Here is a 15,439-nt window from a genome sequence, read left to right on the forward strand (position 1 = left end):
TCCGATCTATATTCGGGTCTTTCTCACGAGTTATTGAAGTAAAACTGTACAGAGGTGATATTACACTACCCTCCTGTTGGAAGTAAGATGACCTCAATAGGAAATTTATTACCAACCAAACAAGTGGCTGTTTAGCTCTTCACATCATTGTGGGGGTTATTTTTCATATCTATCTCCCAGTGTTGCACTGGCAACAGCTGAGGTAACTGCGGCTGCGTTAAGACATCCAGTACACGATCACCAAAATTTTGACGTTAGGCAATAATCTGGCCATGAGTTATCAATCTCCATGTCAGAATGGCCCTGATACTCAACCTTAGATGGCTGTTGAATTTGTGAAGCAATGCTGCTGATTAAAGACTGTGACCAGAATTGACCACATTCAAGCTCATGCATTAGTCATCTATTTATCTACCCGACTAAACCAAGTTAAAATTCAATGATTGCAGAGTCTGCGTCTAAATGATGCATTATGATGCATCTTAAAGTAAAACGGCACAGTGGGAAGTATCTGATACTAACAGTCTCACATGGCCACTAGATGGCAAGTACCTCCAGAGTTTTAGAAATGTTGGCCCATCACAAATGATATTACGTCTCTTCTAGTACTAACAGATGTTTTCAACTTTCCTCTCGAGTATTCACTATTTGCATGCAGGTTATGGGGATAACAACGTGTTGCGATCTACTTAACTCGTGCGTTCACCGGAGCAAACTCATTTGTTTGATTCTGTAACCCGGCTATTCAACTCCCTTTGCACTTCATTTAGTCATTAAGGAGCCATTGTTTGGATCTTCAGCTTTTTGGCCGCTTGTTAGACACAGTGTTACGTTTAAATTTATTTCCTGTGCGTGACTTATGGATGCATTGATGGTATTCAGTACTGCAGTTGATCCACGAGCCACACAATGCTTAGTGTGTGGTAACACCTTGAACTTCTCATAAAGCCTACTGACAGATAACGTATGAAATTGATCCATGAGACACTTTGGAGCCTCAACATATGTTGCAACGGAGGTTAATATTATTTATACTCTCACACAGCCAAATAATTGCGTCTGAAGCAGAAATAAGAAGTGGATGGCTGAAATAAATTTGACTTTTAAACAGTGTTGATCAATTCCTCATGAGCCAAACATAACTGGTAAAAGAGGCCTGAAGGACAAAACTTCTTTGTTCAGAAAGACAGACACAAAAAGCACCTTAAATATCAGCTTGCATACAATAAAAATGTTTCGTAGGCATATCCAACTCTCTCAAAAGTAAAGCAAAAAATCCATCCGCTATATGTAGATAATGGCTTTTGTGGATCAGGCAGCGTATTAAAATGCCAGCCTTTAGATCCATCTGCGCTGAACCAACTCAACCCATCAGATCCCTTTCTCCAACTCTCTCTCTCTCTAAACATATCATCATGATGTTTTCAGCCGTCAAACGTATGCCGGATACTTCATGGCAAAACGCTTTTCCGGCACCAACTGAAGTGGACTGATGACAGGGCTTACTGGAAAACGGCCTTGAAGGACCTGTTGAAAGGCCGATTCACTCCTTTAAAAGTTCACTCCAAATATAATGTGTGTGGTACAGTAATGACCACTAACGTTAGGCAGTAGAGCGGGCTACAGTGAGTTGGGCGGTGCTATGGGTTAACAACCGATTAGCCGACAGAAACCGGGATATGGACTGTTTCAATAAATTCTCATGTACAAATGCATTTACAGCAATGAACAGACAATATTTGGCTTCTGTAGAGTGTGAAATGTGTACGATTCTTGTTGGAGAAGACCTATCTGCCGACTATAACATATGAGAAATACAGAAACTTTCGCGGCAGGTTATGTCAATGGGTCTGAGTATGTGTTTCGCAGTGCCGGCGGTAAGGACAGGCGTGGATGTTCACGAGCTGCCTTGGTTAGTTGGTCTAACGGCAGAGGAAGATACTGCCTTCTTCGGATCGGTCTGGACGTCTTTTTGGGGCGGATGCTGCACTCATACATGGGCGGAATTAGTCGTATTTGGCTAGTGATCATCTCGAGAGCGGCTACAACCTTCTTTATCAACTTGGGTACTTGATCGGCACTCGATACAGACTGAGGAGTTACTTAGAAACTTCTCCTTATTTTAAGGGCGTGAGTTCATAAGTTTATTTGTTCAAAAACTTTCTCTTCAAAATCTATATCAGGGAAATCAGGAAAGGCATGTCCTATAACTTGCATAACAATTAGCACTTTTTACGGCGGTTGAAATAGCTATCAAGGCACCTATCCGGATACGCGGTTGTTGAGTGACAGAAAAATATTCCGTATTCGATTGCAGAACACAGCCGCACAAGAGCAGAAGTGGCTCAACGAATGTAATGATTTTTCAAGACTTTCAGTCTGATAGTGGGTCTAACTTTGGCGTTGTCTCCAACTGTGCCCTATGTGCAGCTGTTGAACAGCTGTCAAAATTCACACTGTGGGTGGGTTTGAAAAAGGCGGAGCGTGTCCGGCCAATGTAACGCTGAGGTGATAGTTTTTCTATCCGATCTTGGGACAATTAAGACGCAGCAAAACAATATATTATTGGAGTACAGAGACCCGGGTGGAAATGTAAAAAATCGCAGGGGACGCACATATAAAACTGGCTTACCATGTCGGTTTTTGGAGCCTACAAAAGTTGAGCAAAATAGACTGAAGTTGTGGATGGTTCACTGTTTCACTGCTGTAAAAATACAAAAAGGCTAAAGCGTCCAATAATAAAGCTACTGTCCATGGCCAAGCGAAAACAACATCTACTTCTTATATTGGCGGAAAAAACGTGTAACTCACAATTTCATCACTGAAACCCTGTCAAATAAAATATGGACATCTTGTTTTACGCACGGTGAGGGAAAAGTCGAGATCAATTAGGCGACATTAGACAACAATTTCAATTAATGTGTGACCTTGAAGATCTAATTATTGTTAATAAGCGCATTAAAACAAAACATGTCAGATACTTTCCGCACTGTCACTCAAGTGTCATCGTTTACTTAACCACAATCTGAGGACGCATTGAATGAAATCGTTAACGGAAGTATCAGCTACACTTGTTCACGCACTTTTGACACCTATTTATTCCGTAACCTACACCCCGGCACACACGTGCTGAGAACTTTGGCAAGGAATTATGGATAAATCTGCTTTCTATGGCTTCCTGGTCGTCCTAACTCTTTCAATTTTGGAACGGCCTGTAAGTAATGTTTTTCGTTTTACTCATTCTTTGTTGCATCTTTAATGAATTGTACTAGGGCACGAACTACAGTGGCATTAGGTACCAGTGGGCTTAAGATTTGTTTTCTCTGTAACAAACCTATATAGGCTTCAGTGAAAAGGATCGGGCAGCTGAGATATCGCTGACCATAATAACCGTCAGTAAGTGACAGGTGAAGCTGACTGCCCATGCCACATGTATCTGGCATTACAAAATATGAAGCATAATAGCGTACTACCGGAGAAAGACGGTCACCCCGAACAAACTAACAAGAATTTCTCAATCCAGTTACAATTCACTTGGCATGTGAAACGAGCTTCCCTCCACTTCGGTAATAGAAACATTCGCCACGATAAATAAATCGCTTCAGCTTCATAGTTGATCAAAAGTGGAATGGGATGGAAGCGTTTTTATTTACAACTGAATGTACACTTTGAATAATGCTACAGGACTGGCCTAAACTCCCTGTATAAAAACCATCAAACCTCAGGTTTTATTCTCAGACTGTCAGTTTGGATATTCGGTCTCCCTTTTATTGCATGATTTTCTCAAATCCACACAGGGTAGAAATTATGAGCTCCAATGTGTGAAAAACTCCACTTCTTGAGGTGAACTAGTTTGATGGACATGTTGAACCTTGGTGGCGTCTGTTTGGAGAAGGGTTGAGTGGTCTTCAATTTGACGGGCCTCCTGGCCTCTCAAAAGAAATCACAACTGGGTGTTTCTTTTACGTAATAATGAGCAGCACAAATATCTCCTCATCTAGTCCGTGATAGTATACTAGGTGAATTGGTCCTGAAATCAGACCTGAAGTCCACTTCATATTTTGTACTATGTAGACATATTCTAAAGAACAAAAACAAGCTTGATCTTCGTCGTGTTTTAAGTTACTCAAAAAATACTTTTTCGACTGAAGGCCTATTTAAATGACCCCACGATGGGGAATATTTCCTAGGATGCATGCACTTCGGCCATCACAGAGACTACACTATTAAAAAGAAATGCTTTTGTGGCAGGTGGAAATTCTAACCTATTTATAATAGCTACTCTGTTTGCTACTTTCTGAGAAATAGTATAGATGGTTTAACTTATAAAAGATGTGTTTCCTAATAAAAATTTAAACATTATGCAAACATTTACCATAAATCATTTCTAGAAATAATTTCTAGGAATTATCCAGATTGATCCCTTTTTGATTCCGTTAGTATCCACCGTTGAGTGATCTTCTGTGTCGAATCTGTGTGTACTTATATATAGGAAATAAATTTGACTGGAAATCTCAGTGCACACTCGATAAACAACTTTGGCTTCAAAAATGCAGTTGGCTTTGAAAGATATAAGTAAAGTTAGGCTAAGTATAATACATTGACACATCATATATCGTCACAAACGAGCCTGAGTTTCGCCGGAACGGTTTGCAAGTAAACGCGCAACTCAGGTGATATTGTTACTGGAATCCTTTGGGCAGCACCTGCATTCTTAATCTCAAAAGAGAGATAACACTACTTAACTCTCAACAAGTTTTCATCTGTTTTATACGTAGTTTTGGAAAGCCATTAAAAATCTGCGCCATACTATCACTGTAGGGTGTATCGTAAAACCTTTCGGTAAAGAAACACTAATTACAACGGATTTGCGGCTTAAATGTTCGCTGCCAAGCTTGGCAGGTTACGTGATAAAAATTACCTAGCTCATGGAACTCTTCGACCATCGAAAGAATTAAATGATTCACCAAAATTCACTTCTGCAAGTCCGACTATTGTCAAACATCCATGCTTCACGAATTCTCCTTCCAGTCACTGAAAGGCAAGGATTGCTGAACGCAACGAAGGTATTGGAGACGATGAACCTGAATAGGAATTTTTCCCGCCGTTAATCATAAACAACAGTCATAAAACAGTCAAAGTCTTTTTTTACCTCGTTTTGAATTCCGACGCTGACTGGGTGCTTCTATGTCTCTGTTGTACATTTTGCTAATTTCTTCTCCAGCTGCGTAGAAACCTGCGGTCACATATTGTGAAACTCCTCTCCAATTAAGCTATGCCTAATTTGTTCTTCAGGGCTACAACTTGGCGGTCAAAGGACGGCCTTAAAATACACTTTGAGACACAAAGTTGGGACTCTCAATTTTTTTGTCACTAAAAATTTGCTGATGGAGAAAAGAATCGATATGTCGTGCTGATAAGCATCCTAAGGTGAGAAAATGCATGATTTAGAGGAAAATGATTTCAGCGAACAGAGAGGGGGGTTGACCAGAAATGCGTAATAAACGCAACAAAACTATAGAAACAACACTAGGCCCTAATACACCTGAAGGGCTTTCAGCGGCTACTTTTGGTCACTTGGTTTTAAGCTCACATAATGTGTTTCGCGACCTTTTCACAAGCTCCCTGATGAAATTTGAAAACGTAGATGTAAAGCATGCTTTAAATTCAACATCAACTCGAGTTGTGAGTTGTTTCCTGTCACAAATTCGTTCACCGAGCCCGACCGGATATCTCATAGGTTTACACTTTATGAGGCAAGGAATATCATGTTCTATTACAAAGAAGCAGACAGTGTATTCCGGTGAGTTGAGAGATGAAGCGGTACGGCTCTTGCTTAGTTTTATGAGACTCACTGTCCAGTTTCATGGACATTTCATTCAGATATACTTCAGCGGTGCTAAACACAACATATGGCCTTCACACTCAAATTCGGGCGCAACAGATCTTCAAGAACTGTTATCTTCATTAGCATGGTTAATCAAAACTTCCGATGGAAGAAAAATTTGTATCACCCGTGCAGTGGGAGGGGGTTGTGAGATAAAGAAGTTCATGTCACTTATATCAATCGATATTAAAATTTGTTTATTTCCAATTGTCTTCTGCCAAATGGTGGTGGTGGGGCTGTTGTTGTTGTTGCATATACGTTTCTTATTAGTTAAACTGGTAAAAGAATTAAACACATGATACAATGGCAGGAAAAATCAACCCCGACGTTTTGAAGCACCATTTCAAGTCGGTTTGGTAAGCGGTTTCGGCTACATCATGAATTGTCACACGAAAAGTTGCACTCTACGTTGAACGAAATAGGAAACGGAAGTATAAATGAAGGGAATTCTAGCGAATATAGACTCATTTGCAAACTAATTTGTTTTTTCGAGACACTCACCTGGAATCCAGCTGAATCTCTCGGTTTTGATGTGTCCTGGCAACTGATTGTGCTTCACTAGGCCACCTCATGTTTCAGTCGCTACGATGTTCGAGATATCGCGATATATGTATATTTGTAATACACTACTCATAAGATTGCTGATAATTCGTCGACAGCCCACGACCGGTTTCGTCTTTCCGTCCTCTTCTTCGTTATCGAAAGTTGTTCCTAATTACTTTCACATCCCGACAACAAAAACCAACAGTTAACATTTTTCCAACTACTTGTTTCGTTATTTTTTCAGGTGAAACAACGGGGAAGTTGATCGACGCACCGTACATTAATGTCTGCGATGATGCAGATATGACAGGTTCCGATCACACCAAGAATCGCAGAAAAAACTGTGGAGGAGAACGCATGAGTCGCGATGGCTCTGACGGTTATGGCAGTGATCCAAGTCGACTGTCGGCCCCACTTTGCACACCCCAGCAATCACCAACACCTCCTGCAAATGGCTTGGCCAACGAGCACGAACTGCTGGTTGCCTCATCTCATCCTCTAAACCCGGTTTGGGGACTCTCCAATCCGAGTCTCACCTGAAAAGCAGTTGAAACTCTCGGAGAATTCTAATGGAGACCCAGGCACATTACAATTTACTTCACACTTTTCAGACTTTTCGGGACTGTGTAGCCGCTCGGAGAATCGTGCTAACTGAGGTTGAATGGTATACCCTGCTTTGGGAGATATTTTGATCACCTGCGTGCACACAACTTGGTGCGTATTAGAAGCAAGATTCTTATCAATATAAGTTGTGTAAATTTTCTTCTGTATCAAAGTTGCAGGCTGACGCAAGAATAAGTGAATCAGGATTCTCGCATTAGGCCATAGGACGTAGGTGTCCTTATAAGAACCGCTGGTTTTCAGTGTGTCGGAACTAAATGTTGAGATCTGTGCATTGGAGAATTACCGGATGTTGGTTTTAGCCGTATGGTCTCAGAAAATGTGGACAATGTGGTGTTACTGGTGAGTGAGTTTTGGTTACAAAAGTGTCCTTATTTGGACGCAGTTAATTAGAAGCACGAAATTCTAAAACACCAACTTCTCAGGATGTTTATTCGCATATCTCTTAGGTGTGCCTTTTATCCAAAAAGATTTTACGGATAATTGACACACTCGTGCGTAACTAGTAAAGTTATTCCTGGCGATTAACTCATGGCTTTTAACCGCTACTTCGTTGGTGGACCAATATGCGGATTTTGAAAGGGGTTTGAATGCAATCAAACGTTTCTTTGGTATGACGAAGGGTGGACAACGTTCTATCTGGCAACTGTCGTAAGTGATAGTAGCTTATGTATTGATTATTCACTTATATGAACCTAATCAGCACAAAGCTTCGCAGAGGTTAAAGTCTCCAGCTATTCAGATGTAAGTACTTAAAATTATGATAAAATCTGACTAGTTGTAAGCTAGCTGTGGTTAGATATCGAATCATTGGCGAAATCTGGCTTCATACAGCAGGAGAGGCTCTTCCGCAAACTAGGACCTTCTGAGGTTTGCTGACCATCATCACTATCGTTTCACGTCATCAGCTTTAATAATGTTTATGATGCGCAGCTTGGTTGAGACATAAATCTGTTGTCGCCGACCGTCAGCCACCACTTGTAATACTGCCTCATAAAAAATCCAAAGAGTGACGGACAACGAAGCTCACTCCTGTATATAAACAGATAGTAGCAACCATCCCAGACATTTACCGAGTTCCAGAGGCGACTGCATCTATCTTGAGCGGACTGGTCTTTGTCTGAGTGGAACTGGTCACCTACATGTCCAGCAGCCCTTCCTCATTTTAACACGTATTCATGTCTGACTTACGGTTACAGCCTGGTCATCGTGACAGCCGATTCTTCGAAATGTTAGTTCGTGAAGCACCGTTTTTCAAGCGCTTTGGGAAAGCTTTCTGGCCGTGTATCCTCCTTAATCCAACTAAAGAAAAGATTACAGCTGGACTGAAAATGAAGCGTCAAGGAAGTTTGAAAGAATGGTGAATGATTGATAGCTATTTTGTGACAAAGACCACAAAATCCTCTTGAGGAAACTTGTCTATTGCGTCTAACTGACGAACCTCGGGAAGGTCAAAGCCGGTCTGAGTTGCCGAAGCGGTTTGAATAACATTTTCACGAATGCGTTCTGTCTAGACAATGTACCGCGATATCTTGGAAATCGTCCCACCTGGAACATCCTGTGGCCTTTTTACAGCAAATTTTAGATGATTTAGAGATTCAGCCGGGATTCGGCTGGCCAGTGTATCATTGCCTCAAAAAAAAGTATTGGTACCAATTTGAGCAAGATTGAATCTCAAGAAATTTGTTCATTATCCTCTTGTCTCCGTTTGATTAGATATTGAAGAATCTACATGTGGCTCTCTGCAGTTGGCGTTTTGAATGTAAGCACTTAACAAATATGTGAAATTGTTCCTCCACAAAAACGCTACGAATTTCGGGTGCTTGTTGCATGTTGGAAGGCCGTATTTTCAAGTAACACAAACTGTAGCATCATGTATTGAAAATATTCTACGAATAAGGGTCCTAGATTTACCCGAATGAAGGCCCTCAATCGAGGTTTATTTGCCTTTGATCGGTAGTCGATTTCCGTTTTCTATGGTAGCCACACCAGTGGTGAGACATCAATGACGTTTTTTTACCGCAACTCAAAAATTTGCTGAACGTTGTTAATCTATTGAGACAAAACCTGTCTTAGATCGCTACTGATACGTTCGCAAATTGGCCGGTGATGTTATGGCAGAACGAACAAGAACCGAACAAAAGGTACCCAGACACAGAGGACAGTTTGAATAGTTTAAGGGTCGGGTTCTCCCGATAACATAAGGGAGTTTAGTTTACATATCATGAATCTGCACAATTTTTCGCTCCTCAGGTGAATGAACGTTCACGTGACGTACACCATTACCTGCTATCTGAGGGATATTTGTTATTAACTTTATACTGATGACTTATGAAATTGGGAAGGAGAGCACGGCATGCACGGCTTCTCGCGGTCATATCAAGCGGAACCCAGTATCTTGATACCCAAGATACTCAAGATTAAATTTTCTTGGTTAGAGCACGCACCTGTTTCCGGAAGTAGCATAACCTACAGACCTTAACTTTGGTGGGGACCATATAAAACAGTGTTGCGTCTTTGAACTCTGATAGGTCACGCATAGGCAAGTAGTTCAATGAGTTGGAGGACAACAGATACCTTTTATAGTCACACGAAGCATTATGAATGTACTGCATAGGTTTGTTATCAGGTAATTCAACTCGCCGCGCCATGTTGGTCCAGTAACATCCTATGATCCCCATCCGTGTTTTGACAAAACTACTGATACCGAAGACAAAATGTCTAGTCTCTCCTTCTGCACTGCAAATGCGACAGCTCTCACACTCAAGGCCGTCTATCGAAAACTTGATTATCAACCACTGTTTTAAACCTTATGACGAGTAGTTGAAATGTTTTCTCGAAATCCGTCTGTGCGATCGTTAGGCCTACACTGCTGTTTGATGTATTATAAGTCGCTTCTACCGCGTGTGCATTCCGTCTCATAAGTGAGTCTGTTGAGCTGACTTTCATACCGCATCGCACATGTTGAAGAATACATCCATTATCCGAATTTTCTTCCTTAGAATGGCTGAAAATGACTATATGCAGGTGGTGAAGTCCATTTGAGAACAGCTAGAATGAGACTATATATGTGGACAGAGAAGCACCAAGAACAGTATTAAGTGATGCAACGACCTTTCCTCTGTTCCTGATTAAAAAAGCCTCCTCTATCGCCAGCCAATAAATAATCTATTACTAGATATGTTTTGTTCCGTCTTTCTAACCATTGTAATGTATATGACACGTCGTTTACTAATCTGAGTTGAGGCTTTGTTGGTTCGACAGAGTCAGGGTCGTTCTTGAGATTTTCGCCTTTGGTTTGCAAGCTGAATTGCAAAATTTTTACGTTTGTTTATGCGCTACTCTAACTATGCCTAATGTGATTGACTTGAGTGTTCGACATTGTACCACCAAAGAACCTGACCATGATAAGTTCTAAAGGAGTAGGTTTTCATCAACGTTGGCTTCCTTCAGAATTTTTGAGGTTGTAAAAAAGTCTTTCGAGACTAAGATCATTTGAATGAGGTATTATAACAGTGTTCTGGCTAAAATGTTCATGGTAATAGCAACAAGAATGTCCAGATTATCTTTGCATCGAACGCATGCATGAATATTGCTCCTTATTGTAACGACTCACAAAATTTGGGAAATGGAATATCTGACTGATTAGAAAAAATAGGGGAGTAGCTGAACTCGAAAGCTAGCAAATCCAGCTGAACATGAGATCCTATGATAAATTAAAGCATGCATTTCAATCGCGTTATTCCTGATGCTATGTTGCCGTTAGGTATGGTCACGTGACTCAATCGGGATGACATTTTCTGTCACACGATGAAGGATAAAAGTCAATGCGGATTGAAAAGGCATACATTAATCACAGATATCTCTATGTTGATGAAATCCAATCAGACTTCCGATAGTTAACAGCGCAAACATAAAACTTTGAGGGGATATCGCTAGTAGTCAGTTTAATTTACTGTTGATTTACTAATTCACCATGCTATACCATACTACACAAAAATATGCCTCTATATTAAACTGTCTACCTCAAGTCCAGAAGGCTTAGCCGGGTGCTATGTGACACAGTTTTGAACAATGCCATGTGGTCAGTTCGGAATAATGTGAGCCTACTGTGTTAAATGAAAGATGATAGGTTTTCTAAGCGCCTTGTTTTGTTTTCCTATGATAGTGACGTTAGTAACATGAACGAATGTTTAGAGGCATTTCGATTCAGGAGACAGGTATACTATCTCACCAAAAATGTTTTGTTAACATACCAGTTGTGTTGTCTGAAATGACATTTTACAACAGTCCTTCAACAGCATTTGTCTAGACCACTGGCCTTCAGCGCCCCACAATTCATAGCCCGGTTTCCTTCGGCTGCGTTTGTTTTATTTTCCGACAGATTTGAAGGTGTATCACTTAAATTCATGGCTTTATCGTTAGGTCAACTCCAGCAAAATTTCACCAGTGTCTATACTTTAGGTCGGTACTCGTGTGCCACAAATAAACTGAGGCAGACCAATCTGTATTCGGCACATTTGTTATATTTTGTCTAAAAACTAATACGCCTCAAGCGGAAACACAGAATGAAGCTGTGTAGTGTATACACAGGAGTATTAGCATGGATGCTTTACCGTAGAATTGTTCAATTCGAAAAACCTCAGTCTTTTGGGGTGCCAGAGTTACTAACTACTAATTGAATTCAGTTTATCACCACGAGTTGCTGATCCTTTTCGAGGAATACTTATTGTCAGAACATCTGAACTATCCGCGCGGAAGGAATGAGTAGCTTCTCAGCCCAGGCGGCCCGCTTTTGGGGAAAATAGCTTCCTCTTTCAAGGTCAGCTGGACTGCTTCGTCCAAACACTAGTTGACTTAGCGTAGCTTTTTGACGAATCTCAAGGTCGTTATTGCATGCACCTAGACGCTATCGGTGAGGCATAATCTGAACATTCAAACACCCTAGTCCGCCCGTAATCCACGTTTCAGGATAGATCGTGAGGATAGGCTTTAGTCATCATCATTACACTACTTGGACAAATGTTGTGCTTACTGGTTGTTGATCAGGTGGCTGTTGATATGTTCGCCGAGCTTGGCAATCGGCTTGCAACCGTTTCGTCACCATACGAGTTGAGTGGGTTGTTGTGAGTACTGCCCTCTACTCGAGCTCTCGGCGGTTCGTTGAGAGTCTGAAGAAATTGTCAGTTTAGATACGTTAGTGCTGATTTCAAATCCTGGAAGACAGATAGAGTGTTGTAAACCAGGTGACCGGCTGTTGAGGGTTCCAGGCGAGAGAGTTCAAACAAAGACCATATGCGTTGTAAATTATCCTGGCAGTCTGAGCAGTGATTCCGTTTATTATTTTCCAAGGCATTTATCATACTCCAAAGAGTGAAATGGCTACTTAATTTTGAATAAAGTCAGCGAATTTCATACTATCGTTAGCGAAATTTGGGGACTTCTGAAGAGGTGAACAAGTGAACTTTGTATCGCCGAAGTTTACTTTGGGAAATTGTGTGAATGTGTAGGTGTTAACCACCACTGAAAGCAGCTGAATTCACTGTCGGTTGCGGTTGTGTCATTATGTGAAAATATCTGTGAGGCTTCCAAGCCTTGATGAGTAAACAAAGGTTGCAAAATATCGTTGTATCCCTTCAAAATAATTAGAAGTTGGAAAGGTTTGAACGTGTGTCAATGCACTTTGCTCTTGAGTCAAACCCTTCAAGGGCTGTGACATTTCAAATGGTCTGGTTATTGGGATTCTACCTGTTGTTGCAATAAACGTTGACAGATATCTGCTTCACAAATCTCTGTTCGGTAACACACACAATTTACCCGTGCCTGCACAGGTTATGGGTCATTTATCTGTGGTTTTGGTTTTCTGAATTTCCCTAACTGAAGTTCAAAAATTGAGACAAATTGAGGTGTTCGTTATCGTCCGTTCGGCCAATGGTGGGACGTCAATTCTAAAAGCGTAATTCACAGACGGAATGTTTCCTCATTCCGAATTCACCCGTTTATGGACGTTCCTAGATCTTCACATAGCACCACCCAGAGGTGTTGGCGCTGTACTAGGAGGAACGAGACAGATACTCAATGTGCTTGTCAAATACCTAACGATACATTAGGCATCCACGCAGTTACTTAGACAAAGAGATTTCACGAGTTATGTGAAGATGAGATTTAAAGCAATGGTTAGGTCATCTGCTTGTTTTGCTCTCTCTGACATCAAACAACACCCATGTATTTTGATGTTAATTAAAAATTCAAAGAAGTACACCTTTGACATCGGAAAACAATCGCAAAATACCGCTCACAGCGGTATTTCTTCACTGTGCTCTGCCCGAGGAATGTGATGATGATGTGTAAACAACAAGAAGGGGATTTTCTAGTGTTTTACTCCTGCTGTAACCAGGTTAGTAGTTGTGTAATTTCGATTATTACGGAAGCCATAGGCAATAAGTGATCTTGGAGCGAAATCAAAAATACCATGATGAAATCCTCAGAAAACTCCGTTTAAAGACGATCCCTTTGCAACTAACATCTATTACGGTTCAGTGTAAACCGCCACTCAGACCGAAAAAGTTGGTAGCGATGCAGATGGAGGTTTAAGCAGCTTTGTTTTTCTATAAATTTGGGCAGCATAGATTAAAGACTGACAGCGGTACATAAAATTAACCCAAAACCAGCTACCAGCCGAAAACTTTCCAGCGTCATCAACTGGTTAACGCTTGTTACCGAAACTCACGCCTGTCAACCTAGTGTCGGCTGGTACCATCTTGTTTTATCACACAAAGCCACGTGTAGGAAAGTTTTTAACGGTGATTACTAGTGTGTTAGAAACAGCTCTAAGTAAGAGTTAGACAGCCAAAGACATAATAAATGAAATTACAATTTGTGACCTTGATCCTTTATCCGTTTTTCGTCGTCTGCTGTCTAACTTATCGTTCACAGTAGTGAAAGAACATTTTATGCGTCATTAACTGCCTGGTAGTGGTGATCCTTTGTGAATTTGAAACGGTTGGACGTTTGTTGTCGACCTGTGTTGTTAAAAATGGGTTCAGTGATTGTATACTCATCGAATTTGGGAAAGTATCTCAGTATAAATACATTTAATCACTTACAGTAATAATTAATAATAATATAATAAATGTGTTTATAATGTATTTACATATATAAACCGGTTGACTCGAGAGTTTATAAATTTATCACCCAAAATAAGGGGATTTTCAAATGATTGCAACTCAGAAATGGTGTGATTGTAAGTTGCAAAAAATAAGGATAATATTCTCCTAAGGCAGAGCGTCAGGTAATGCTCACCGATTCTACTCTACGGATTTCCCTATTTGTCAAGCTACCACGTATAACTCCTGCACTTCAGCTCCTTAGATAAGCTGAAAGATGAGTCGGGGAGACACGGCAAGAATGCGACGTACGACACAGTGGACTACTCGACATAGCTCAATATTATTCAACGTTTGTTAACCAATAGTTGAGCGACAGGCTTTGGAAAGTTTAATGTTCTGTGCTCCTCACAAGGCTAGAACACTGTCTACGATATTCACTGTGTTGTGGGGCAAATCTGGCACCCCAAGAACGGACATGTACTAAGTCACGCGTTTCAAATCTATTCCGCTTTCATCAGTAGTATATTGCGTTTCAAGATAGAAAAAGGAATGAAATTTCAAAGATAATCAGCTCAGTGTAAATTTGTAGGAACTAATTATATACATTCTGTAGAATTACTCTGGCCAACAACAATGCTCTATGTATCAATGCGGTGCGCATTTAGACCCCCGGGATTTATCCCCGAGTCTGAAGGACTATGTGCCCGCTCAAGTTATACGATTACCCAGGTGGCCTATAGTAGGGGGGTTTATACTAATTGCATATTTGATATCGGTCTGTCCGAACATATTACCCCCGGCGCGATTAATTATTAGGAATAAACTAAAATTTTTTGCTTCGTTGGATGATGATGTGTGTCACACCTGTTGTGTTTTAATGTGTGTTGTATTTCTGACAAACTGTGTTGTCCCTGCAATAACTGGCCCGTTTATACAAAAGATTTGAGAACATCTAAACCCTAACTGACCTTCAGTCTTTCTGTACGAATACGTGTAGGTTGCATCGAAAAACGATGTCTCGGTGGACGCTTCAACGATGTCTTACAACAACTTATCGAGAGAAGAACCAAGTTCAAGGAACTATACAAACACTACTGAGGGCAACATAGCGTGTAAAGGTGAGCTGTATCCTATGCTCGCTGAGCGAATCAGTGTGACCAGGTATTTGTTTATTTACCAGTTTTTTTAACCGGTAGGCATGGTATACTAATGCGTACACTCTCCGACTTAGAACTCGTTTGGTCTAGAATCCATCAGCGCGTTATTTTTTTTATATGCA

General features: G+C 40.8%; 1 protein-coding gene across 1 annotated transcript in view; it reads left to right on the forward strand.

Annotated features, from left to right (window-relative positions):
* Positions 1 to 3,151: 3,151 nt before the first annotated feature.
* T265_01912 (hypothetical protein) overlaps positions 3,152 to 15,439 on the forward strand; it is a gene marked incomplete at both ends in the record, with an annotated part of 84,180 nt that continues 71,892 nt past the window's right edge. The window contains 2 exons of the mRNA XM_009166038.1: positions 3,152 to 3,214; positions 15,158 to 15,278. Coding sequence (XP_009164302.1) covers positions 3,152 to 3,214; positions 15,158 to 15,278 — 184 coding nt within the window. The remainder of the gene's footprint in view (positions 3,215 to 15,157; positions 15,279 to 15,439) is intronic.

This window comes from Opisthorchis viverrini (assembly GCF_000715545.1).
Source record: "Opisthorchis viverrini unplaced genomic scaffold opera_v5_21, whole genome shotgun sequence".
Taxonomy (NCBI): Eukaryota; Metazoa; Platyhelminthes; class Trematoda; order Opisthorchiida; family Opisthorchiidae; genus Opisthorchis; species Opisthorchis viverrini.